This window comes from Leguminivora glycinivorella, chromosome 14 (genome assembly GCF_023078275.1).
Source record: "Leguminivora glycinivorella isolate SPB_JAAS2020 chromosome 14, LegGlyc_1.1, whole genome shotgun sequence".
Classification (NCBI taxonomy): Eukaryota; Metazoa; Arthropoda; class Insecta; order Lepidoptera; family Tortricidae; genus Leguminivora; species Leguminivora glycinivorella.
Genome location: NC_062984.1, coordinates 22,322,624 through 22,349,846, shown reverse-complemented (window position 1 = coordinate 22,349,846; position 27,223 = coordinate 22,322,624). Strand labels below are relative to the sequence as shown.

Genomic DNA, 27,223 nt, shown 5'->3' with positions numbered 1-27,223 from the left:
GCCCACTCCGGGGCTGTGTCCGTGGAGAACATGGCGTCAGACTCTTTCAGCGGTGGAAACTTGTATCCTTCGGCTTTGAGAATATTCACCGTGTCCTGTTGACAAACATCCTTTATTAGTTCTAACTTAAGAGGATCGAGGTATTATAGAGAGTTACTGTCGAAGTAAAAATGTAATCACAGGAAGGTGCATAGACTACCCATCTCTTGACACAGGCTTAAAACTTTTGAACCTCAGTTTTGACAATTTGGCCCATGTTCTTAGCTTGATATGTGTTAAAATGTCAAATATTAATATTAGCGCCATCTAGCTAGGCGTACCCCAAAGGTGTAATGCCATATGGGCCACCGTACCTTTTTCTGTATGGTACTGAGGTAAGTTTTTTTCTGACTTTATCTGTCTATACGGAGTTATATAAAATATGTCTTTGGTTCTAACTAACATGGGCTAATAGGAGCAATGAGGAGGCACACTGACATTTTTATCCCGCCAGGTGGCACGCCTGTGCAAGTGCCTAGGCATGTCACTGTCATTCATATATGAAATTATTTATCTGTGCAATGGACTAATAAGGTAGCGCCATCTGTCATAAACTTTGAGTGTGCATCCTCATTGTTTTTGAATTTAGAACCTTTAGTAACATAAAAGAGAAGTCCAAAATAGATTTAAGGGCGGCTCACTCCGCGATTCTTTCGCCGAGCTACAAGTACATGCCGGCGGCCGCGCGTTCGCGGCCGGTAGAATAGTGACGACCATCGCGCGGCGCAATACAACTCCAATGTCGGCTGCTCACGTGCGGTCAGTTTGTTAATATAGGTAAGAATTTTATTATGAAAGGCGGCATTTTGTGAACATCAAAGCAGTAGGCCTTCTGTATTGGTACTATTATATCAGTGTTCCTAAAACCAGCGCGAAGCAGAAACGTGGCTTTCTATACTGAAGGGTCCTTTGTAACATAGGTAAGAACGTACGATATTATCTGAAGTTCCAACAAACATTCTAATAGAATTCTACTTATAAACTAAAATAGATATTATCATACACGAAAGAAAAAAACACAAGGCCCACTAGTGGCCGAACCAGGAATCGAACCCGAATTCTTCGGCTTACGCAGCTAACGTCCTTACCACTAGACCACCCACCCGCCGTGGTACCTGACGAAATTTCTCTAGTGTATATTATATCTGATTTAATTTGTTCCCTAGTTGCATAACATTCTACTTATTATACCGTTATAAGGTACGTAACTAAATAGGTTACGTTACACAGTTGCAATTCATATACAATAAGTAAAGGAAGGCTTCGACGTAATAATAAATAGAATTAGAATGATAACATACCATTTGAAGATATTATCCTCTTCACTAACTTAAAATATTCACTAAACTAAAGACACCGACAGGATAAAAACTGTTTTTAACGAGTCACTGCACAGTTTAAGGACATTGTATCGAATAGACAGTTTTCATGACGCTTCGCTTTGTTTAGGTATGAGTCACAGTCAGCAGGTTTGATAACGCAATCTGAGTAATGACGTTGAAAATTGAAATAAGTGGCTGGAGATATCCAATGCTGTTGTTTAGTAAACATAAACTAATTTAACCACAAAATTAAAATTTTGAAAAAAAAAACCCCGACATTGTGGACCTATTTTCATGAAACATGGCTAAGAACACTCCCCGACGAACTCAACTTTAAAAAAACTAAATCTAAATAGGTTCATCCGTTTGGGAGCTACGATGCCACAGACAGACACACACAATCAGACGAACAGGTCAAACTTATAACACCCCCTCGTTTGTGCGTCGGGGTTAAAAAAGGCGGCAAATTTGAAAAATGTAGGGCTTACCGGCCAATTGTCTTCATTAGGCCTGATTTAGACGGCGTGGCGAACTCGCATGCGATTTTAGTTACATTGCAGGCTGTTGATGGTTACATACAAACTTGCACAGCCATCAAATACCGCAATGTAACAAAACTCGTATGCGAGTTCTCGTACACCGTCTAAATAGGCCTAAAACTGCCCGATGCCTTCTTAAACCTTGACGTTGACGGAATCATTGACGAGCCATAACACTTAAAAATTGATTTAAATTAATTCAAAATGTAGGGGCGAAGTTTTAAATTCCCATAGAAAATATGAATTTCGCGCCACTTTTGGTGCCAAGACGGTCAACCAACCGTCTATAAGCGTATCAAATATCGTCAATCAATAAATTCGAGTATTTTCAATTTACACGGATATCAATGAACAACGCAAACGGGTCGTGACCTCATCGCCTCACAATAGCTTAGACCTTAGTATAGTCAGTTGCATTGCAGACAGATTTGCACAAGGGCCTATTACTAGAATTTATTACTATTTACTTGCAGTTACCTTATTGCGGGCAACGCAATTGCCAACAATCCACACCATTGCCGCATTTGTTCAATACGCTTTCCAACTAACTATGGGAGCAAAAGCGGCAATGTGAATTGCTGTCAATTGTGTTGCCCGTAAAAAACTGGCCAAGAGCGTGTCGGGCCACGCTTCAGTGTAGGGTTCCGTAGTTTTCCGTATTTTTCTCAAAAACTACTGAACCTATCAAGTTCAAAACAATTTTCCTAGAAAGTCTTTATAAAGTTCTACTTTGTGATTTTTTTCATATTTTTTAAACATATGGTTCAAAAAGTTAGAGGGGGGGGGGACGCACTTTTTTTTTCCTTTAGGAGCGATTATTTCCGAAAATATTAATATTATCAAAAAACGATCTTAGTAAACCCTTATTCATTTTTAAATACCTATCCAACAATATATCACACGTTGGGGTTGGAATGAAAAAAATATCAGCCCCCACTTTACATGTAGGGGGGTACCCTAATAAAACATTTTTTTCCATTTTTTATTTTTGCACTTTGTTGGCGTGATTGATATACATATTGGTACCAAATTTCAGCTTTCTAGTGCTTACGGTTACTGAGATTATCCGCGGACGGACGGACGGACGGACGGACAGACAGACATGGCGAAACTATAAGGGTTCCTAGTTGACTACGGAACCCTTAATAATGAGTATAATGTTAAATAACTACTGTGATTCTGATTACTTATATTACATTAACTTACTCTATAAATGGCGCTGTCATTTTATCACTTGCAAACGTACGAGTGTCACTAAGGCAAAATAATGTGTGAAGTAGTAATAGAGGTATAATTAGATTAGGTTGGAAATCAATATAATGTAGCTGGAATAACCTGTAAGTTTAAGAATGCAGAATGGAAAAAGTGAAATAAAAAGTATGGAAACGAATTATATTGCGTGAGAATGAATTTAGAATTTATCAAAGCGGACCCCCGGCTCCCATGAGTCGTGGCGAATGCCGGGTTAAAGCTAAAGAACATAACATACCACGCAGACGTCCGCGGTCGAGTGACCGCGACCGCGACCGATCAGTGTGCACGGTCTTCGGAACGTGGCTTCGGCTGACCAAAACATCCAGCGAGCCAGATTTTCGATCGGACGCCCGTGCGCTCAAGGCCAAGTCCACGACCGATAGTTTGCACGGTTAAGTGTATATTCATTGTCCAGATCCGCGTCTGCGGTCGCGCGACGACGGACGTCCGCGTAGTATGTTTCTAGCTTAACGCAAGGAGGAGAATGATGAATGAATTTAGAATACATCTCGATTCAACCCTTAACAGCGTGCTGCGTCGAAACGTCGGGATGTACAATAAATTCAGTATACGCGATTGAATCCGTTTAGTCTATATATTTCAATGAGTCGCGAAAACTGAAGACAATATACAACATGGAAAATAGTATTTTTATATGTTGTGCTCTGTGCCACTACTCGTAGGTACTATTATATATTCTGTGTCTGTGCGAGAAAACATTTCAACAGGCTGGCGAGAACTAGATGCAGATGGCAATGGATCGATAGGCGTGGAGGAATGAAGAGGCCTATGTCCGAAGATGGTTTAAAGGATATAGATAGACTGATGTACTTATGACCCTTACTTTGTCTATGTTAGAACATGACCTTGTCTGGAATTTGTAAATCAATAGACTAGTACCGAGGCCGTGCCAAAAAACAATTTTATGTGCGATAGTAAAAATAGCGAGAAAATTTGATAGGATGACTCACACAACTTTTCAAATAAATTTTATACATTACATAAGCAGTAATAGTCAATAAAGTCATAAAAAAAACATACAACCTAGCAAAAAAGAGTAGAAAACCGTCCTAAGTTAACCGTTTTACATGTGGCAACTATTGAGTCATTTTTGTACGAGAAAAATAAGTGATGCTATAAAAAAAAAACCGGCCAAGTGCGAGTTATACTCGCGTTGCAAGGTGTCGTACACTACAAGAAGGGCTTAAGCGCCTCCTTTTTAGTAGGAACTTAAGACATTTTTGCGAATATATTCAAGTCTTGGGTACTTAATTTGAAGGTATATATATTTGTATATACAGTATTTAAATATTTTTGTTTAAGTTCCAACATGACAAACCTTATTAATCGAAATCTATGAATATGGTTTTAGATTTTGATTTCTGTTTATTCTTGAAAATGTTACAAGAGTCTCGTATTCGTTCATTCGTTGTCCAGCGTAAAATGCAGGGTAATATTTGTTTCAAATATCTAAGAAAACTTTCTGCGATTGGATCAAGCAAAGTATTGATAAATTTTATTTATGAATAATATATTATTGATTGAACAAAAGAAATCATTAAAAAATACATACGTTTAGATCCACAGCGCAGGCTTCGTCATATAACAGAGTGTCCATCCACCTAAGGTTTCGTCAAAATAAAACATTACCATAACATACATTATCCGCAACACGCATCGTCAAAACTCAAGCACACAAAAAAAAAAAAAAAAGGCAAACACAATACCCTTAATAAAAACCTTATATCCCAACCCGGTCAGTACCCGGAACAAACGTCCCCAAAATACCAGCCGCGTTGCCGCGCTGTATAGCCAACGATATACGTTGTACCAGGTACGAACCCGATCTAGGATCGCAACCCCTATCCCGCAAGCGTCTACCCAGGGCCTTCACAAAATCCTTGGCTTCGGCGCACCAGGGACCAGCCGACTCAACCGCAACAGGGACAAAATCGTACACCGGCTTCAAGTTCGAGTACTTGGTATGCTTTTGCCTTGCCGCGTACTCCGCCGCCCCGCCCGCCGCACGCGTAGTCTGTGCCAGATGTGATGGAGCAAACGTGCTCACACACGTAGCATCCCACAACAGACTACGACCTTTAGCCCACGGAACGAGAGTGAGACCGTCAGGCCTCTTTCCATCCGTACGACTAAGGCCCTGGGGCTCCAACACGCACGGCAGGTTCGCCGACACCATCGCCCTGCGAACGATATCATTAATCGCATGATGTCGAGGAAACCTACCAGCACACCGCGCACAACTCAGCCCATGGTGCCCATTTGCCTCCACCGTTACACCACAGACACATGGATGAGGCTCACACACAGTACACCCGAGCCTTAACGCAGCACCAATCCTCAAGGAGTCGTTATCCAACAACGTACCCAAGTGCGATGATGGCAAGGCGTGTAGCCAGGCCCCCGACTCGGGCGCTACTGCCGCCTTTAACCGAGCCAACTCAACCCCCGATGCGCTCTCCAGCAACTGTTCGTATGCCTGATGGCACAAAGGTCATCCACGATCTCTGAGCTCCGAGGTTGTCCGGTCTGGCCCCGCTGGAATAGCGAACAGCCCACTCATCCAATGCGCTACCCACAAAAGGCATGTGCATATCGATCTCACGAACTGACAAAATACGCGCAACCAGACCCTGAGACGCGTGTGAAGATGCAAGAAAAGCTACAAGTCCCACATCCTGCATGCGACGCACCCCAACCCGCCATGCCGAATGGGAAGAGTAGCCTGCAACCACTGGGATTCCTCAAACCGAATAATCGATATTTTGAACAAAACGAAACAGAAATGAGTTTATATGTAATATTCAAACGCGCTCACACAATTTCAAGAGATTTGGTAACTCCTTGCAGCGGCAGTGAGTGAAATTCGTAATTTGAGTTTTTTTTTCTTTTAAGTCCGACTTACGATTTACTGTAGATTTCTAATATGTTTTCCTGTAATCTATAGATTGAAAACTATCTCGTGTATTTTTTAAAATTTTACGCTTAGTAGTTTCGGAGATAAGGGGGAGGGGGGTGGTAATTTGTTGCCTATTTTCTTAAAATACTTGAAAATTACTTTACTAATAATTTTTGAAATACTTATAAAAAGCTCTTTCATTTGATATGTAACACAATATAGTTCTAGAAACTTTGATTTTTTAATTTTCACTTTTACCCCCCAAAAGTGGCCCCCATAATTGAATTTTCTTGATTTAAATTACATGTCTGACTTTGGGTCACAGGTTTACATATGTGTGCCAAATTTCAAGTTAATCGGTTCGATAGTTTCGGAGAAAATTGGTTGTGACAACGGACAGACAGACACACGAGTGATCCTATAAGGGTTCCGTTTTTTCCTTTTTGAGGTACGGAACCCTAAAAATAGTTAAATAGTTCCATTTCTATCATACCTACTCTTTTTTGCTAAGCTGTAGACCAAGAACAAAAATTGTGACATTGCAGTGACACGTTGCCAGCTTCTTACCTACGCCATGATTTAATCCATATCCTAGTCGATTTCTACGACACCCACGGGAAGAAAGGGGGTGGTGAAATTACTGTACTAATATTATAAATGGGAAAGTGTGTGTGTGTGTGTGTCTGTTTGTTTGTCCGTCTTTCACGGCAAAACGGAGCGACGAATCGACGTGATTTTTTAGGTGGAGATAGTTGAAGGGATGGAGAGTGATATAGGCTACTTTTTGTCTCTTTCTAACGAAGCGAGCCGCGGGCAAAAGCTAGTTTTAAAATAAAAGGAATTTCTTGTTGCAAGTTTGCTGTTGATAAAAATACTTGTACATTCAAGTGACTCTAATTAAGATAAAATAAGAAGATAAAAGTGTAAATATGTAAATAACGATAGGCAATTAGTGTGACTACAGTGAAGTAGTTACTAAAGCATGTATGACACATCAATTTTATCATCTATCAAATTATAATTAGCCCTGTAATATTGTAAAAATAATCTACTATCAAGGACTCAACCTGTTTGGAACTTGGTCAACATTGGTCCAAAATGTATTTTTGACACCAAATTATAACAATTAGACTGAATAACCTAACCTCAAAATTAAAATTTTGAAAACTCTGATATAGTGGACTGATTTTCGTGAAACATGGCTAAGAACACTTCCGACTAATTTAGCTTTCAAACAAAAAAAAAAACTAAATCTAAATCGGTTCATCCGTTTGGGAGCTACAATGCCACAGACAGACAGACACGTCAAGCTTATAACACCCTGTCGTTTTTGCATCAGGGGTTAAAAAATGAGTAAGATGATTATTATTATTAAAAAATGTGGTGAAATAATGAGTAACATACGTACCTGTACTGCTCTATATTTTGGATTGTTCCGGAAAGCAAATCCCCACGCTTGTATCAGTTCCAAAATTTTGGTACGGAGGTTCTCATGTTGAGTAGTCTTTACTAGGTCTCGCAGCATTTCACAGAATGCCTTTGAAGCCACTTCATCATGGATGCCCGAGCCTGTGGTAATGGTAATAAAAATGTTAATTAAAATACATATTATACCAATATCATGTAATAGGGGCTTTTGGAATTTGGGGCCCCCAATTAGCGTAAGTTGTTAACAAAAATTAATTCGCTGTTAGTTTTGTAATGACAAATTAAGCATAAAATCTGTCAAAAAATTTACTTTTTTCACATTCTGAATGTAGATTATCACTTAAAGTTTATGCAATTAACAGAAAAACAATATCTTTATTGTAATTTCGTGAGCGTCAGGACCCCTGGACCACTACAGATATTTGATGTTTAGTACATACTAAAATTTAGTACCTATTTGATACTATTTGGTACCTGAGTACATATATTTGGTACCTCCACTGATATCGAAAAATCGAGCGAATAAAGTGGCCAGACATTCTGACGTCAGGATGTCTGGACCATTTTTTGGTTTACATAGTTCTAGACAACACTACTAATTGATATCTTAGTCAATATTTACTACCTATTTGGTACCTGTCAATATATTTTTTTCAAATTTTTTGGCGTACCAGAAAAAAAGTTATGATGGAATTTAAAGTTGAAAACTAGTGTAATTACACTAATTACTTTTATATTTCGACTATATTAATGCCACTAGTCAGTAGAGATGATGTGCGAGTGCCTAAAAATAAATTCCTTTTTAAGTTGACGCGCGGCGGATTCGCCTCTATTCTTTTGACTGGCGCTACATACTTCAACGGCACGGCCGGGCTCACAACTTTAAATTCCGTCATAACTTTTTCTGGTACGCCAAAAAAATTTGAAACAGGAAATTATTGCAAATTTGCAAATTTGAAGGAATTTGACAGGTACCAAATAGGTAGTAAATATTGACTAAGATATCAATTAGTAGTGTTGTCTAGAACTATGTAAACCAAAAATGGTCCAGACATCCTGACGTCAGAATGTCTGGCCACTTTATTTGCTCGATTTTTCGATATCAGTGGAGGTACCAAATATATGTACTCAGGTACCAAATAGTATCAAATAGGTACTAAATTTTAGTATGTACTAAACATCAAATATCTGTAGTGGTCCTGGGGTCCTGACGCTCACCTTTTCATGCTTAATTTATCGTCACAAAATTGACAGCAGAGATATTGTTAACGACTTACGCTAATTTCCAACTCCAGGGAATTGGGCTGAATGAACACAACAAGTGATCGACAGCCCGCCTGCTTCCGGCCGGGCGTCCCTACACTACATCTACGCTAATTGGGGGGACCTAAATTCTGAAAATGCCCAATATGAGAAGAAAAGTTAATGTAAGTAATGGCTATTGTAATCACCAAGCACAAAATATTAACACTGTCACAACCAAGAACCCGCCAGGTAGGCTTATGAAATTTTCTTAGATGCCGATACAAGCAGCCAGTTATAGATATAGATAATGTCCGGTTTCTGACATAGTGTGTCACTTTTCGTCTGGTAGTGGATGTGTTAACTTCTCGTATGCCGGAACTCAGATCCGCATACAAGGAAACCATATAAAAAAAAATTATTATTATTATTATTTATTTATTTAAATAGATAAATACTTATACATATAAACATCCATGACTCAGGAACAAATATCTGTGCTCATCACACAAATAAATGCCCTTACCGGGAATCTCGGCATACAAGAGGTTAATATGTTATTACTGTAACTTTATCAGTTGCACAACATTCATCTATTTAACTCAGCCAGAGTATAGTAATGCAAAGAAGTAAATTAGTTGCCATAACAAGTCTTGATTATTCATTTAATGGTATGGTGAAGTTTATTCAGAACTGTGCGATGTTCTGAAAGATATTATAGAATGTTTGGCAGTGTTATGAATGTAAGTTTCATTGGCCATGACATCTTAGCAGATGATTGTTGCAGTGGTTTTATTGTGTGGTGCCGGTACATCGAATGTAAGATAAATTTGATTATATTAGTAGTTCAATGGTGCTGATTGGTGGTTGGTGTGACTAACCGTAGTAATTGGTCACTGAGTCATATCATTATGAAGTAAATGAGTTTATCCTTACCACAGTTTTTAACAACACTCTCAAGGGTAAGCAGCGCAAACATGGCCTGATGCGGGTTCTGAGAGTACAACTTCTTCTTGATGGCGGCAACTGCGTATTTTGGCCTACAAATATTATCATTATAAGTGATAAACCATCAACAATTGTTAAGTAAACTTAAACTTCTTAGTAAATCATACATACGTGCAATCATTTTGCCGAATCAAATCACAGATTTGTAAAATAGTCGGCCAGTCTGGATCCAAACGTAGATTGCTTGTGGCTTTATCTGAAATTAAAAATATCATAACATTTCGATCATGTTTGCACGAATTTCACAAAAACAGTCAAGTTCTGCTGCATTACTTACGTTACAGCGGCCAAGATAAGTAGGTAATTCGTGTTAGAAACTTTTTATACGTAGCAAAAGAAAGTGAATCAGAGAAAATTCTACTAGATACTAGATATCGGGAGATATTGCTATTGTCAACTTAAATACTGGAGTTATTAATAGTCACTGTATAGTGTTCTATGTATGATATAAACCTTAGATACTTACCGAGCAATTTATCAAAATTATTTGCTCGAAACATAATTACTAATATTGTTAAATAGCTTTTGTTTTAGAAAATCAACAGTGATTGATTTGGGACAGAAAAATGACAGCACACTTTTGTCAATTTTATTTTTCTCTAATGTTGGCATTTACAGTGTTGCCATGTTAAACAACGATGAGAGAGGTGTATTTTTCTAGTATGTTTCTATTTTATTATTTCAAAATAATCGAACTATAATATCGATTTAAAAGTAGGACAATGTAGGTTACGTTATAAAATACAGGAATAGTTTGTTTTTAATAACAATACAAACGTTCCTTAATCGGATTATAGGTATAATAATACTTGACAATACATAAAAGATATTGATATAGGTCGAGTATCTTTATCATTATTTACAATTGTTATCATCACACCTCAAGAAATTACTCATACTTGCATACTTATTTAAAAAAATGTCAACAGTATCGTATCTTATATTTTAGCTTTCTTAGCAGTTTTCATATGTTTTTCTTTTGAAAAGAAAATTCAAAATTATAAGGTACAATGAGTGATCAAACAATTCTTACTGCTACATCTTATTTCCAAAAAGAGCTTGATGTAAATAGAAAACTCTTAGTAAAATTTGATTCGGAATTGGAACAGTGCAGAAAGCAGTTAACTGCAGTTAAGGTACAAGTGTCAATACTCCAGCTTCAGAATAAAGTGATGCAGACTACTTTCCACCGGTTACTGGATTTAAGGAGAGTGCTAAAAGAAAAAAGTCACAGTTGTTGAAATCCTGCGAGCCGCGAGGAGTAAACAGAAAAGGTACCTAAACATTACCCATTATTATGACCAACTCTACTACTCTTTTTTAAAACTCAATACTGTGCTACTCGCTGCTTATTGTGTACTCAAATAAATAAGAACTTGAGGTATACCTATATTTTTTGTGCAAAATCACTGCATTACTGTAGATTACTGTTATAGATGGCGCTACTTAAGCGGGGTCAATCGTACTTAAGAATTTGAAAGTTTACAGCATTTCGTAAAAGTTAGCAATTAATCTTTTAGGTACTTGTGGAAATAAATATACAATTAATTGTGGAATTCCTATGTAAATTTAATAGCAATGTCTCTTGGAATTCACCTGCAACGACCAGGTTAATTAGGCTTATTGTAGGCATCATTGATCATTTTGGATTTTGCGGATTTTTCTAGTGAAAACCTCGTTTGGCCGGCAATAACTGAAAATTATAGACTGTTCGTTCGTCGCGACATCTATTGTCAAGTAGCCTTACGTTCTTATAAAGCCTTAAAAGCTATCCATGTTTTGGTAATATAACCCACATAAAACCAAATTCCTTACAATAGTGATGCGTGGAGTTGTCACAATATGCTTCCATATTTTTCTATGGTACTTACTTATATGCTATGTTTTGTCTACTCAACCAGAGATGTCGCTACTAGTATTAGCATGTAGTGATATCCGGTAACTTCTGAATTCTATTCTGCCTTACGCAGCTAATTATAGTATATAGCCTTTGTTTTATATCACAGTAGCCAAATAATTAATACTAGACCCGATATTACTTCCGATGAGAAAGGAGATAAACGAAGCTGTGCGGAATGTTACCTCTCTGGAGTTACAGGCGTCCATAGGTGACGGTAATTGATTACCACCAGGCCGGCCGTACGCTTTTGTGTCACCGACGTAGTATAAACGTAGGAATATGCTATGCTAACAATATGCAGTCCTATGTATGTATATGGGATTCACATTTACTTATTGCAATCATAAATAGTGACAACGTAATAACCTATTATTTATTTATTTATGGCCACTTTAGAATTTATTTCGATAGCCTGAGGGAAGGTGTTGGTACTGTATGGCGTGACTGGTACTACGCCGTCCGTCGAAGAAATAAAGAAGTTTACTAAGCAGTTATAATATAAGGCATTGAAACCTGAGTTGTTTCATGTGCTCTGCCTACCCCTTCATGGGACACAGGCGTGATTGTATGTATGTATGTATGTTATAATACTTATAATATAAGGAAACCTAAAGGATTTCTACAGGGTGTAAACCTAATACGGGCGAACCTCTTAACGGTGGTGAGTATAGGACGTATAAAATGTAATTATATAACTTTTACTTAAAATTGAAATATTTTTTTATCCATACAAATGAATTCGGCCCGCAAGGTAATGCAAACACACTCTCGTTAAACGCTCGTTGACAGTTGTCATTGATTGTCATCGCAACCACGTTTACAGTACATTGCTGCTAAGATTTTTTCAAAAATTATTATGGGGTGAAAATTAAGAGTAAATCAAAAACACCTCTTAATTAAGCACTAAAAATGGCGCGAAATTCAAACGTTTTTAAGTGTTATGGCTCGTCAATGATTCCGCCGACGTCAAGGTTTAGAAATAATCCAGTCAGTAGGTATTTTTACGGTGCAAAAGGTGCCTATACTTAAGCAATACAAATTGAAAAATCTTATGCCCCACCTTTTGTACGCCAAAGCCCCTATTTTGCACCCAATGGCTGGATTAAAAGGCACGCACTTTATGAAGACAATTGGCCGGAGAGCCCTACATTTTTCAAATTTGCCGCCTTTTTAGTTCTAAAGTAATTTTTTTAACAGTAGTATTTGTATATAAAATATGATAGTAGAGTATGTAAAATTACCTTACGCGGCTTGGCATTGTCTATAGGTGGGTAGGTATCTAAGAACAAAGAGCATAAATTACACATTATATCACATACTTAACAGATAATGCGAGAATTTTTAGGAATATGATGTTATTTTTCTAAACAAAAACTTTGTTTATACAGTTTATATATGTTTATTCAGTACTACTATCCAATAAAGAACCTTTATAACACTGTATTTGATCGAACAAACACGTGAATTTGGCGATATCTATTTACTTGAAACTTGTTTAATTTCCATTGATTGTACAACTGAAACCGCCGATATAAAAGACCCAAAGGGGGATAAGTCAATAGTAAGAGTTACCAGTTATCATGTGGAAGTTAGTCTTTGTAATTTCTCTAGTTCTCTCTGCGGCGATGTCGCAATACTCGCAAGGTAAGAAATTGCACTTATTAAACTAGGATTTTCGTAATATTCTTAGGCCGGCATTAACTTGGTAAAAACTATTACACAGTGTCTAAATAGCAAACACCCAATTATGGCTATCTTTCTGGATCTCAGCAAAGCCTTTGACTTTGTCGACCATTCAATACTCGCAAAAAAACTATATAGAAACGTACGGAATAAGAGGCAAAGCACTTGAATGGATAGAAAGTTATTTAAGGGGAAGAACGCAATACACGGTAACTGAAAAAATGGTTCGGAAGAATACAAATACACTCATAAAGGAAAAATTCAAGTCCGATGTAAAGACTAACAAAACTGGTGTACCTCAGGGAAGCATTCTCGGACCACTGCTATTCTTAATTGCAATTAATGATTTTCCAAAGGCCATAAAACAAGAATGCATAATTTTCGCTGACGACACTACTCTTATTATAAAAAGCGACAGCGGAAATTACACAAGTCTTGAGTCAATAGCCAATAATACATAAAAGACGCGATTCAATGGTTTGAAATAAATAATCTAAAAATCAATATAACAAAAACCCAAGCTATGAATTTCTGTTCCTACAACTCAAACCCATCACCTTTACAAATCAAATATGATAATTTAATAATTGAGATGGTTGTTGGTTAAGTTTCTGGATTTTAATATCGACACTCATTTAAATTGGAAAGCCCATGTAAATCAGATTTGCAAAAAGCTAGACAGATTTATCTTCGCGGTCAAAAAACTTAGGCAAACGGTGTCCACCGATGCGGCCCTGATAGCATATCATGGTTACGTCTCCTCAGTTTTAAACTACGGATTATTGTTATGGGGGAATTCTGTGGAATCTGAACGAGCATTCATTATTCAGAAGCGATGTATTAGGGCATTAGATAACGCGTGGTTTTTAGAAAGTTGTAGACCTTTATTTAAGAAATTCAATATTCTTCCACTGCCGTGCCACTATATCAGAGACGCATGTCTCCACGTTAGGAATAACCCCAGCCATTTTGTTAATCGTAGCGATTTTAGCACAAGACATACAAGGGCACAATACCAAAACCTTTATACATCAACCTTCCTGCCAAACAGGCATTTACAAAAAAAACTGCTACAACATGTGTATAGTCATTTATAACAGCCTGCCCGATCACTTAAAATTAGAAGATAATAATTTATTCAAAACTAGATTATCGAAATGGTTACTGGACAATTGTTTTTATAGCGTTAAGGAATATTTGACTCGTGAAGCTTAATTATAATTGTTAATAATTCCGATTTACTACTTTTAATTTATTATTTATTGTAAACCTTTGACATTTAAAATCATTTTAGTTTATTTAGAAATTTAGAACTTGCAGGACACCTAATTAATTTGTAATTTGTTTATTCAATGTGGATGAGATACATTATTTAATATTAAAATGTTAAAAATTTGCACGCCTGCATGCAGGTTGAATATGCATGGAAAACTTAGCCATAAGACCTACTTACCTTGTTACCATATTCAAGTAAATAAAGATATTTCATATTTCATTTCATAGAATCTGCGCGTATTATGCTTCCAATGTTACCTAATCACTTGTTATATATTATGAGGATAAAGTATCTAGTCACGCTTTGGCAAATAAGTCAGTGTGAGAGTGACAGATGTCTTATCCACGTGGATAAGTGATAAAATTGGAAGCATAACGCCGGTGGTCTCAAATTTACTTCCTTGCCTTGAAACCCTTGCACCACCGTCAATATTGAAATCTTTCACATGCTCGGATATCAATAGCCGCGGTCCCGGGTTCGAATCCCGGTAAGGGCATTTATTTGTGTGATGAGCACAGATATTTGTTCCTGAGTCATGGATGTTTTCTATGTATATAAGTATTTATATATTATATATATCGTTGTCTGAGTACCTGCAACACAAGCCTTCTTGAGCTTACCGTGGGACTCAGTCAATCTGTGTAAGAATGTCCTATAATATTTAATATTTTAATATTGGCACGTACGGTCAGACAACTTAGAAAAGCTTTCGCTCCTTTCAATATTTTTTGGGAATCTCTCTTAAAAACAGTCCTTATGATTTCAGACTCTTGCGGTGGCGACCCCAACGCGGAACCCGGCTGTGGCTGGAACTGCGGCCGAAAATGCGCAGACGTTAAAGTCAAAGTATACTGTCCGAGGATCTACTGCCCTACAACGTGCCAATGCAAACCCGGCTTCTACTATAACGACCAAACTTCAAGCTGTGTGGCTCCTCAGGATTGCCCTCCAAATTCAAACGAATAAATAAGTTAGTCCAAAATATAAAACCGAGTTATTTGATTAACTGTCACTCATAAATACATAAATTTTTAGGTCTATTCAATTTCGTTAGTTAAACGAATTTTTTTTACTACTAACAAAATCGAAAACGAGTGATCATTACCACTAGATTTAAAATCGATAGCCGTCTTATTCAAAAATAGCTTTTCATCGTTTTCCACAGCTTTCCGAACGGCGAAATCGTGCATTCTAGCAAGGACGATATTATTATAATAATTAAAGATCGTTATCAGCGTGCTGTATTGGTGGCAGAGTATGGTTGGCAAAAAAACAAATACACAAGTATTTAAAACATTATATACTAGTTTAACAAATTATGAAATATATATATATTTATATTTATCTAAATTACAAATGGATTTGGCTGTCAGTCGTTCACGTCGATTAGAAAAAATCCGTTTTAAATAACTAAATGATTATTCATATTGTATTTTTTTCTTTTAGTATTGACATTGCAAATAGTACATTGCATGCCTCCGTCCATTGTAATAAAATCTGGGTATTTTGTCAAATCCATCCATACTGTGAATGGAGATACTGGGATTATTCGTGCACTTTATTACACTCCTCCCTGCTAGTCTTACTTCGTGCACTACTTTTGACTTGAACTACTTGAATAACAATTAGTCGTATCTTCGCGTAATGTATTTTTGTGACATAATTAATGTCATTTGATTTGACGTATATTATTTTAAAAATATATACCCAGTTGGTCGGAAAAAGCTTTGTACCTTAGAGGTGTAGTCCTAAGAAGGTAGGTAAGTATTTATTTTGTAGTTAAGAACAAAGTGAATATTTAAATGTATTTGTTTTTTTTTGCCAACCGTACCACTTGCCACGAAAAGTGCACCTTGATAACGATCTTTAATAATAATTCATAATTTATTGCATGTCATGTGGTACAAAACAGGTGTTACAATAAGGTAGGTTCACACATGAACCCTGTTAGGGCACAGCATTACCGGGTTCGGGCATTATTATGTAATTGTATATGTATACAGGGTGGCCCATTCAAATCGGTCAGTATGGGAAAGTCTGAAACTGTAAGACATACGAAGATTTGTTCTTAGGAACCATGTCACCGATTTTGATAAAAGAAAAACTGCATTCATACAATTAAAAAAAAAGTGTACCCAGCTGGGGAATCGAACCCGGTTGTTTTGAAAAAATAAACTTACACTATTTCTATTGAGATATCGTTTGTGTAGGTCTTAAGCAGTAAATATCTCTAAGAAACATAACGTCTAAAATGAATAAAATGCATTTTTTTCACATACTTTAATTTATCATAGTAGGTGTTCAAAGTGACCACCGTTACAATATTCAGCAAGTTCACTTCATCTTTACAACAGTGTACAAAAATAGCTATAACACCGTTGAAGACCTAAAAGTAGCCATAGAGTCAACTTTAACGCAGATTCACCACATGAAGATACAAAATGCAATAGTAAGATCGTTACCTAGATGTGTTGAATATTGTATTGAAAAAGACGGTGGTCACTTTGAACACCTACTATGATAAATTAAAGTATGTGAAAAAAATGCATTTTATTCATTTTAGACATTATGTTTCTTAGAGATATTTACTGCTTAAGACCTACACAAACGATATCTGAATAGAAATAGTGTAAGTTTATTTTTTCAAAACAACCGGGTTCGATTCCCCAGCTGGGTACACTTTTTTTTTTAATTGTATGAATGCAGTTTTTCTTTTTATCAAAATCGGTGACATGGTTCCTAAGAACAAATCTTCGTATGTCTTACAGTTTCAGACTTTCCCATACTGACCGATTTGAATGGGCCACCCTGTATATTTGTTATCATGTGTATACAACATTTGCATTTAATTCTTTTAGTGGTTGTACATTTTTAAATTGGTCACTCATCGTTAATTCGCTTCTACTCATTTCCTCAAAGGTTGACTGGAAGAGATCCCATTAAGGGATATGTCCGCCTACATTGTATATTACTGACTCTGTAACTGTGTCTCTTTTGTTTCCTTTATGTACAATAAAGCTTATACATACATACATACACACATTACCGGGCATTACCGGCAGCAATACCGGGACAAACAAAGCCCATACAAAAAAGCGTACACTGAAATGTATGGACCTTTTAGGCTTAAAACTAGATGGCGCTGTCTGGAAGTGGCCGTAATCATATTTTCCCCAAATATTTTTGCGTGTTTTTATTTTTTATATGAACAAATGGCACGTTTCTTTATTTTAATATTATGATATTACGTCAAAAGGAACACATTTTGAAAAAAAAATTGTAGGCATTATCAGTGTAGTTATGATAGTATTTAATAGGTGGCGCTAAAAAAATGAGGTACGATTCTTAGTATGAAGAACGTAAATCATAAAAATCGGTCCCTTGAACTTCAATTTAACTCATCCAATTTAAGTACCGATCACCAATGAATGATTCACTACTATCTACTTTTCTATTATTTTTCATCACTATTATTATTTACTCAAACATTACAGAATTTACAGAGCTTTCAAACAAGATTATGTCTAATACGTATACACTCATGGGACGCCCATGCAAAAGTGCCCATTCTCCTTTTATTTTGACCAAGAAAAAGAAAACTGCCTCTATACATTATCTGTGCTGCAATTCTGCATCAACCGCATTCCAACAGCATCCCAACATCCTATACCACTTCATTATCACCATCGGAATAGGGATGCACAAAGGCCGGCGGACGCAGCGGCCCTGGCAATCGAAAGAGCAGCGGGGTCCTAATTCGATAATCGGTGTGGTCTTGAACGAGTCCATCTGTCATGCCGAAATGCTAGGTGTAGGGGGATTAGCTGGTATATCCTGTACCTGTGTACAGCTGTACAGTCAGCCTTAATAGTAGCGGATGAAGCAACCAAAAGTATCTGGGTACAGTGGGTACGTAGCTGAATAGCACAAACGCTCTCACCACGGCTCTCACGAAACGAAACGCTCGTAGATATCTATCTCTATCACTCTTGCGTATTGGCGCCACAGGCGACAGAGCCATCTTTCACGGCGTTTCGTTTTCGTTTCGCGTCGCAGAAATGCCAATCGGCTACGGCACCTGATATCTTGAATTACTTTTCCCCTCACTAGCTCGGAAACAGGTGTTTTGTCCTTTAATACCAGCGGGTAAAAACGGATTTTATCCACTAGTGGGTAAAGTAATTTGACCTTGAATAAAGTCAAATTAACTGCTTTAAAATTGATAAAAGTAGGTGAATCTAGTAATAAAGATGATTTACCGCCTGTGGAACTACTGGAAGCAGTGATAAACGCATTTTTTGCGTTGTAGTTTCCTCGCTATAGTGAAGGGAAAAATTTTGTGTTACACTCGGGTGCAAATGTATTTTACTTCTCGTGTGTTAAAAAACTCGCAAGTTCAGGATTCTATTCTCGAACCACTCGCTTCGCTCGTGGTTCAACTATAGAATCCTTTCACTTGCTCGTTTTCCAATTCCACACTCGACGTTAAAATACAACTTTGCCACCTTGTATAACAAATAACTATTTTAACCCCCGTCGCAAAAGCGACGGGGTGTTATAAGTTTGACGTGTCTGTCTGTATGTGTGTCTGTCTGTAGCATTGTAGCTCCCGAACGAATGAACCGATTTGGATTAAGTTTTTTTTGTCTGATAGCTGAGTTAGTCGGGAGTGTTCTTAGCCATGTTTCATGAAAATCGGTCTACTATGTCGCGGTCGGGGGTTTTTTCAAATTTTAAATTTTTCTACATACAGATATTATATTATGTTTTTAACTGTTAATGTGTCTGTATTGTTTGTTTGCCATGAATAAATGCTTTGTATTGTATTGTACATATGTATTACAGATTAATCTGTACAGTGTGCGTAGTCGAATTAGGGTTGCAAAAAAAACGGTTCTTTTTCTGGCTTAAAAAAAAGGAAAATAACCATGAAAAAAAAAACTGTTTTTTCTGTAGTATGTTTTTTCTAAAGGACGAAATCTCAAAATTTGCAATACTTACAGTTAATACTAAAAGTATTTATAATTTTTTAGACTTTATGTTAACATTAATTTACATTTAATAACTTTAAGTTCTGGTTTTATAAAACTAACATTTAGGTACACAATCTGTAGTTACTAGTTGTCGCTATTTACTGTTGGCAATATCACCGCCTCTCCACGCTCCACGCCGCGTCGGGGATTTCCGTGCAATAAATGTTTGCATCATACTGAATGTTTATCGAATTAAAATGTACGTTATTGTTATTGAAACGTTACAAATCGCTTAAAATCGTTGTTGTCGTATTATTTGTTAATCTGAAAAAAAAAACATATTTAGAAAAAAACAACGTTTTTCATGTTTTTTTTCATAATTCTGATAAAAAACATTTGTTTTTTTTTCTATTTGCAACCCTAAGCCGAATGCACAAACGCAAACGTATGTCTGTTTCGTAGCTATGTATCTCTATCGCTCTTGCGTTTTAGCTCGACAGAGCCAGAATGCATTTTTAACATGTATAATTTTTAAGAAAAAAAAAACCGTCGCCTTTCGGGTTCTGGTGAAAGCTACTTGCGAATGTTGGATTATGTAGAAATGTGTAAGTATTTTTTAAAACTGCTTTTAATGCTTTAATTATTAGATGGAAACACAAATGAATATACGTATAACGTTAAGGTTTGAGGAGTTTCCTCAATTCCTCATGAATCCGATTATATTATAAGAAATCGAAGCTTGACAAACTTTGACTTCAAAACATATGCTTAACAAACATAACTAAATAAATGTCACTGTTCTGAACTTAAATGCATGCTTTTCTTACAAAAATACCAAAGTCACTATGAGTGTGCCGTTCAGGTTTGAGGAGTTTGGTTCTGGCCATCATCAGCAGTTCCACTGCACCAAATGTCACTGTTCTGGACGAAAGTGCATGCTGTTCTTATAAAAATACCAAAGTCACTATAAGTATGCCGTTCAGATTTGAGGAGTTCGGTTCTGACCATCATCAGAAATTCCACTGCACCAAATGTCACTGTTCTGGATGAAAGTGCATGCTGTTCTTATAAAAATGGCAAAGTCACTATAAGCGTGCCGTTCAGATTTGAGGAGTTTGGTTCTGGCCATCATCAGCAGTTCCACTGCACCAAATGTCACTGTTCTGAACGAAAGTGCATGATGTTCTTATAAAAATACCAAAGTCACTATAAGCGTGCCGTTCAGATTTGAGGAGTTCGGTTCTGACCATCATCAGAAATTCCACTGCACCAAATGTCACTGTTCTGGACGAAAGTGCATGCTGTTCTTATAAAAATGGCAAAGTCACTATAAGCGTGCCGTTCAGATTTGAGGAGTTTGGTTCTGGCCATCATCAGCAGTTCCACTGCACCAAATGTCACTGTTCTGGACGAAAGTGCATGCTGTTCTTATAAAAATACCAAAGTCACTATAAGCGTGCCGTTCAGATTTGAGGAGTTCGGTTCTGACCATCATCAGAAATTCCACTGCACCAAATGTCACTGTTCTGTATGAAAGTGCATGCTGTTCGTATAAAAATACCCAAGTCACTATAAGCGTGCCGTTCAGATTTGAAGAGTTCCGTTCTGGCCATCATCAGCAGTTCCACTGCACCAAATGTCACTGTTCCGTACCTAAATGCATGCTGTTCCTTTATTAACACAAAAATCACCATATGTATGCCTTTCAGATTTGAGGAGTTCCCTCGATTTCTCCAGGATCCCATCATCAGAACTGGGTTCTGAGAAAAATGGGACCAATCTGTATGTATATACATACATTCAATCAAAAAAAAAATTTCAAAATCGGTCCAGGCACGACGGAGATATCGAGGAACAAACATAAAAAATAAAAAAAATAAAAAACATACAGACGACTTGATAACCGTCCTTCTTGAGATATGAGGCGACGGTTAAAAATCGGGTAACTCAAGTAAAATTGTCGAAGGCCGCTCGACATGTTTCGCTCCGTAACGAGGAGCATTTTCATTGAGCACGCGCAAAACATGTCGAGCGACCTTCGACAATTTTACGTGAGTTACCCGACTTTACATGTTTAATATGTCAGTGTCTCACGGTAGTTTCATTATCAGAAAGCATTTGTCAAAATTTTATTAGGTATTCTTTATGTTTGGACAGTTTGGACACGCATCTCTTATTCAGCAGTTACAGAATGACAATTATTTCCGCGTTGTAATGATCCGCTACTTTTTTTTAAAATTTACATACATACAATCACGCCTGTATAACATAAAGGGGTAGGCAGAGCACATGAAACTACTAAAGCTTCAGTGCCACTCTTGGGAAATAAGGGGTTGGAAGAAAACGAAACTGTGACATTTTTAAATTTATTTACTCAACGAAGGTTACACAGTATTATTCTAATTATAGTATTTTCGCTAAACTGTATGACAGTTTGTTGGCGATTATTTACTTATCGTCTAATTCTGTGTAAGGTAGGTAGTAACCTAGTAACAGCAACAAACTTGCCCGACCAGCTGGTGCCCATATTATCTGATTACCTACTTACAACAAGTTTTAAAGGCGTTAATGCTGACTGTACCTCAGCGTCACAATAGCTTACGCATGGCTTACGCTCATATTGTTACCGTAGCTAGCTGGCTCTGTCGTGCCAATACGGTGGAACGATATAGAGAACTAGCTATGATAATGTTAATAATGACGTTGGCTAGGTCAGGGTCCCATTTCTCAACGCTACAAGTTACATTTTACAAGTGGTAGTCAATGTCTAATATGACAAGTTGGAAGGAGATTTCCGCTTGTAACTTGTAACTTTCAGTTTTGAGAAATGGGGCACTGGTCTAAAGTGTTGCTGTGCGATTATTTATTGAAATTCAACACGGCAGCTGCAGTGATGATTCATTAAAAATTTTACTACTTTTAAAGTGCTTTGATTTAATCCGGCGAGCGAGGAAGGAAAAAATCGCATTGACTTTTCTTGTTTAGATGGAAACTTAAATATACATACTTACATACAATCACGCCTGTATCCCATAAAGGGGTAGGCAGAGCACATGAAACTACTAAAGCTTCAGTGCAACTCTTGGCAAATAAGGGGTTGAATGAAAACGAAACGATGACATTGCAGTGACAGGTTGCCGGCCTCTTGCTTACGCCACAATTTAACCCATATCCCACAGTCGCCTTCTACGACACCCACGGGAGGGAAGGGGGTGGTAAAATTCTTAACCCACCACACAGGTTACTATTTAGGTAGGGTGGAAACTCAAAGTATAGTAAATATAAAATAACAGTAAATGTTATTACTATTTTGCTGATAAAGCCCCGTTCAAGCATTACGTAAGCACTGTAGGGGGCAGGGTTTGCGTCCGAAGTATGAAATCAAGATTTTTTTCGGAAGATTGAAGAACTCAGTACCTATATAAACCGATTTTAGTTATTTAAAACAAACCAATTAACCCAAAAATATACCTGAAGCTGTCCAATCGAAAAAAACTACCACTCATTATTCATAAAACTCATTTCTCTACTTCAATTGGTTATGAAACTGTTACACAACGACCAAACAATATGGCCGTCTCCTTATTCCAAAGAGTTTGTAGGTAGAGGTCTTCCTAAACTGGTCAGGTAGCATGTTTGAATGATTGACAAGACGGGCGACAAATGGGACGGCTCGACAAAAGGTGTCGAACAATCGACTTGACAAGTGACAAGTGGCAACACGGAGGCGTTGGGAATGCTATGTGGGATCGCGCTATGCATATTTGTGTAAGTTGCTATTTCATATTTATGACGAAGGTGAAAATGCATCTAAGGAGAAATAATGTAGTTACTGACATTTTTTAATGAGGTACCTTCACACATCACCGCCACTTCCTGTGTCCATACAAATAGTTTAAGTAGGTAAGTAGCTTAATATTGTACTGTAACTCAAATGATACACATTTAAATATGTATGTAAACATTCTCATTCGAATAATGTTAATTGGGTACATACCTACTTATACAAATATTAAAAGTTAAATAAAAGATTGTAAAGCGCACTAAAATACTCTTAATTGGGTATTGGACATCCTATAAATTCTCTCAGATAGGCTTAAGGAGAGACAAATTAGGTTTGAACTGTGAAAATGCCTGAAGGCAAATCCTACACTTTTGCAGCTCTACTCTTTAACGAATCTATGGTATATTACTCTATGGTCACTAAAAAACTTAACCTGATCCAGTGGCCCTGCACAATCTGCAGCAAAATGGGCATAAAATCTTATCTGCAAAGGCCAACAGCGAACACCGTCAATTGTTTCCGAGCGCGTGGCTAGTTAACAAATAATCGCGGTCCACAATTGGAGTAGGTACCGGCGGACTCCGCACGCATTGCCAGTCCACAGTATCCTGGCGATCTGAACGCTCGCCAAAAACCGGTACGATGGTGCAGCCCTAGTGAATTCAGCCACGCACAAAAATTAAAAACAATCTGTTCCTTTTTCAAAACGGGAAGTGTTCGAAATCCCGCGAGGAAGTTTAAAAATAAAAGGTTCTTTTTTCAAACGAGAATGGCAATAGTTTGATATATTTTGAAGCTGCGTGATTTCTGAAGAGAATTTGTGTCCTTTATGTTGATGAAGTTGGTACGTATACCTACATTATTTATGTAGTCATTTAAAAGTAGGATTATTTCATAAATTCAAAGTATCTTGAGATAAAGTACAAAGTACCCCAGGCAGGCAAGTATGGTCACGCGATAAATGATAAAACATCTGGCCGTCGCTACCGCGTTTACAAAAAGTGCGATAGGGGTGGCCTGATGTTTTATCATTTATCGCGCGACCATGCTTCCCTGCCAGAGCTTACTAATAAAGGTGAATGGAGGACAAAGTCTAATGAATGAGATACTGGTATTTTCAGAGTCTCAAGTCTAAATATACCCAGTCCTGTTTGCCACATCTCCCGAAGCAAGAACTGCCAAAAATGAAGGCATTAGTTGATCCGTAACATCAACAAGACTGTTTACCATGAAACATTATTAGAATTTACCAATAAACTTAGTTGACACCGCAGAAGGGACAGTCAGCATCTGTACCTAATAGTAGCGTAGATAAAACAATGTGTCAACGTCAACAGTGTTCTGACTGGTATTTTCCTATAGTGTGATCCGTCATTCATAACTTATAGAATAGAATAGAATAAAAAAACTTTATTCAGGACGCTTAAACAATATAAATGTTTAAGCGTCCTGAATAAAGTTTTTTTATTCTATTATATAAATTACAAAAACATGTCACAAAAATTGAAATAAAACGTCACTGAAAAGGTTTCCACTCAGCTTGGTGTCAAGGTACCTTTTGGATACTTTAACGCTGGTCTTCCGTGGCAATCCTTCCATTACATACAAACGGAACAAATATGTATAATTTACAGACGGAATAAATATGTATAACTTGATACTGCGTTGCGGACTGTACTAAACTTATCTATCACACTTCGCATATTTGCTGCTTCTAAACATTTCTATTTTCTAGTTGATTCAAAATGAAATAATATTTGCTACCTGATAAAGTCAGCTGAAATAATATACAACTCAGTGTTTACTCGCACTAGGCGTTGAATTACATATTATTGTACTTAGTAAACAGTAAATGCATTTGAATTGTAAATGAATGAAACATGTGTAATCGTACTTTGTATGTGTTGATTTCTATCAAAATGTACCATATACCGTAGCTTAACCTCCTTAGTCGTCGTGTACAAATATTTGCACATGTTTCAACATGTTGAACTTTTATTGAGTAACAAAAGGTTCCAAATTCAAAAAGAAAACTAATTCTTCTTGGAGTTCCAGGTCTTAGAAGGTAGCATATAGTCGCTTTAACAAGTAAGCAATTCATGTAGCAACTCTAGCAAACTGTCTTTATTGTTGTCGAAGGTGTGGTATCTTTTACTTGAAGACGTCATTGAATACAAAGCCTGATGAGTGCGTTTTTATCCGATCCGATATCGGATGTAGGACCGATATCTTATCCTATGTAATAAAGGCGCCATCTTGGACATTTGCATTTGCCATCCTTCCTACATCCGATAAAGAGAAAAAGCTCGTCAAATAAAGAACCTCAGATATAACTAGTCTTTCAATATTTTGAATCAATTCCCTACTAACAATTTTTGAAAATAAATCCCTGAAACATACTTAAATGGAACTGAAAGTTGTAACGACGATTTTCGAATTCGCGAGAGAATTATATTCTTCTCAAAACCTAGTTAAAGTAATGAATACTTAACAAAAACAAAGCGTACCCAGTAAAATACTGTTTTCATTAAGCGAATGGCCTCAGGTCCTATTTACTCAGCCTGTTACACGGACAACGTGTCTACTAAACTACCTTTACAACTTCGCAAGTACCCGATTACAAAGTTTAAAACGAGTGCGATTTGAAATCTTACGTCCCAGAGATAAGTTACAAATTGTAAATAGATTGGGATGTGTGGAAAAGTGTGGTCGTAAATCGAGCGGTATCTAGGAATTTAGATGTAAGCTGGATTCTTGAGTGTGTATTGGAGATACTTAGAAATAAAGACTGGCAGTGTCCATAGAAAGCGCAGTTTTTTTGCGTTAATAAATTACAGAAACTAAGCCTATGTAAAATTTAGGTTCGGCCACACTAGGGCGTTTTGATAGCGTAGCGTCAGCGGAGCAGCCGCTCTGCATACGCTCGCGCGGTCACACATAACACAGCGCGCATGCTAATTCTTTTATTCCAAAATGTTGTTCTGATTTCTTATGTGTCATTCAATACTTATTAGAAGTTTATAGAACAAGAGTTGCAAAATATAGGCTTACAATACAAGCAACCATGTGCAAAATGCTCTAGTGTGGCCGAGCTTTAATAGCTTGCTTATATCTAAAATAGGCCCTTGCCAAGCCTGCTGCTGCTGCCTTACCAAGGATGCTGTCGGCATTTCCTCGCTTTATTGTAATTCTGATACGTTGTGCGATGAAGTCCTCAGCTCTTCGGTCTCCAGCAGGGTTAGCACATGATTGCCGCGAGAGTATGTCGCCGCGAGATAGACCCGTCCTTATGTCATTAATACAGTTAGAAAAAGACGTGTCATCTATCTCGCGGCGAGATACTCTCGCGGCCATCATGTGCTAGGCCTACAGTTAAGTGCAGACGCTTCGCGATTTTAGTAATTTCGCGATTTTTGTTAAATTCCTTCCTTAGAAAGTTGAGTTTTTAATCATTAGATGCAGAGTTATTTGATCTTATTCACTGCACATCTTAATAATAAGAACCTATATGTTTTTCACCACAATGCAAAGGATTTTGAGAAAATTAGTGATATTTTTGAAATCGACAAATATTGAAAATGTAGGGCGAAGGTTAGCGTCCCATAGAAAATTTGAATTTTTTAGTGACAAGTTAACCTTAACCACCTGTTTACTTATAATAAAGAGTACTATCGTACAGTATGGCCACTCCCGCTCCCCGCTGAAAGTGCCGCCCACCCCCTCTCGGTTACCTCACAGTTACCGCCTGTCAAAAACGCGAACAGTCAACCTGTAATATCTCATGCACTCATACATGCATGGTACGCGTTTACCTACACGAGCTTAGAATGTGTGCTAGGAACGCGCCTCTTTCATATA

General features: G+C 37.3%; 3 protein-coding genes across 5 annotated transcripts in view; 2 read left to right on the top strand and 1 right to left on the bottom strand.

The window, feature by feature from the left end:
- Window positions 1–6: 6 nt before the first annotated feature.
- On the bottom strand, window positions 7–10,342 carry LOC125233401 (hepatocyte growth factor-regulated tyrosine kinase substrate-like; the record flags this gene model as incomplete). The annotated part of the gene is made up of 5 exons (XM_048139411.1): window positions 10,216–10,342; window positions 9,861–9,945; window positions 9,678–9,781; window positions 7,480–7,640; window positions 7–95 (listed from the first exon to the last, which is right to left on the bottom strand). Coding segments are annotated over exons 1-5 (473 nt in total), but the record flags the coding sequence as incomplete, so codon positions are not given.
- Window positions 10,343–10,670: 328 nt separating this feature from the next.
- On the top strand, window positions 10,671–15,638 carry LOC125233602. 2 transcript variants are annotated; one of them, XR_007177868.1, is made up of 2 exons: window positions 10,671–11,023; window positions 15,375–15,638. XR_007177868.1 is itself a non-coding variant. In XM_048139663.1 (2 exons), exons 1-2 carry the CDS (start codon window positions 13,230–13,232, stop codon window positions 15,572–15,574), a joined length of 264 nt encoding a protein of 87 aa, XP_047995620.1. In that variant the 5' UTR covers window positions 12,698–13,229; the 3' UTR covers window positions 15,575–15,637. The 2 variants fall into 2 exon arrangements, 1 of the variants encoding a protein (XP_047995620.1); XM_048139663.1 differs by lacking the exon at window positions 10,671–11,023 and adding an exon at window positions 12,698–13,293 and having other exon boundaries at window positions 15,375–15,637.
- Window positions 15,639–23,927: 8,289 nt separating this feature from the next.
- Window positions 23,928–27,223, top strand: part of LOC125233399 (G protein-activated inward rectifier potassium channel 3-like) — a 54,093-nt gene continuing 50,797 nt past the window's right edge. Inside the window, exon 1 of one of the 2 annotated variants that reach the window (XM_048139408.1) lies at window positions 23,928–24,209. The gene's annotated coding sequence lies outside the window, so the exon portion shown is untranslated. The remainder of the gene's footprint in view (window positions 24,210–27,223) is intronic. The other variant, XM_048139403.1, reaches the window with a different exon arrangement.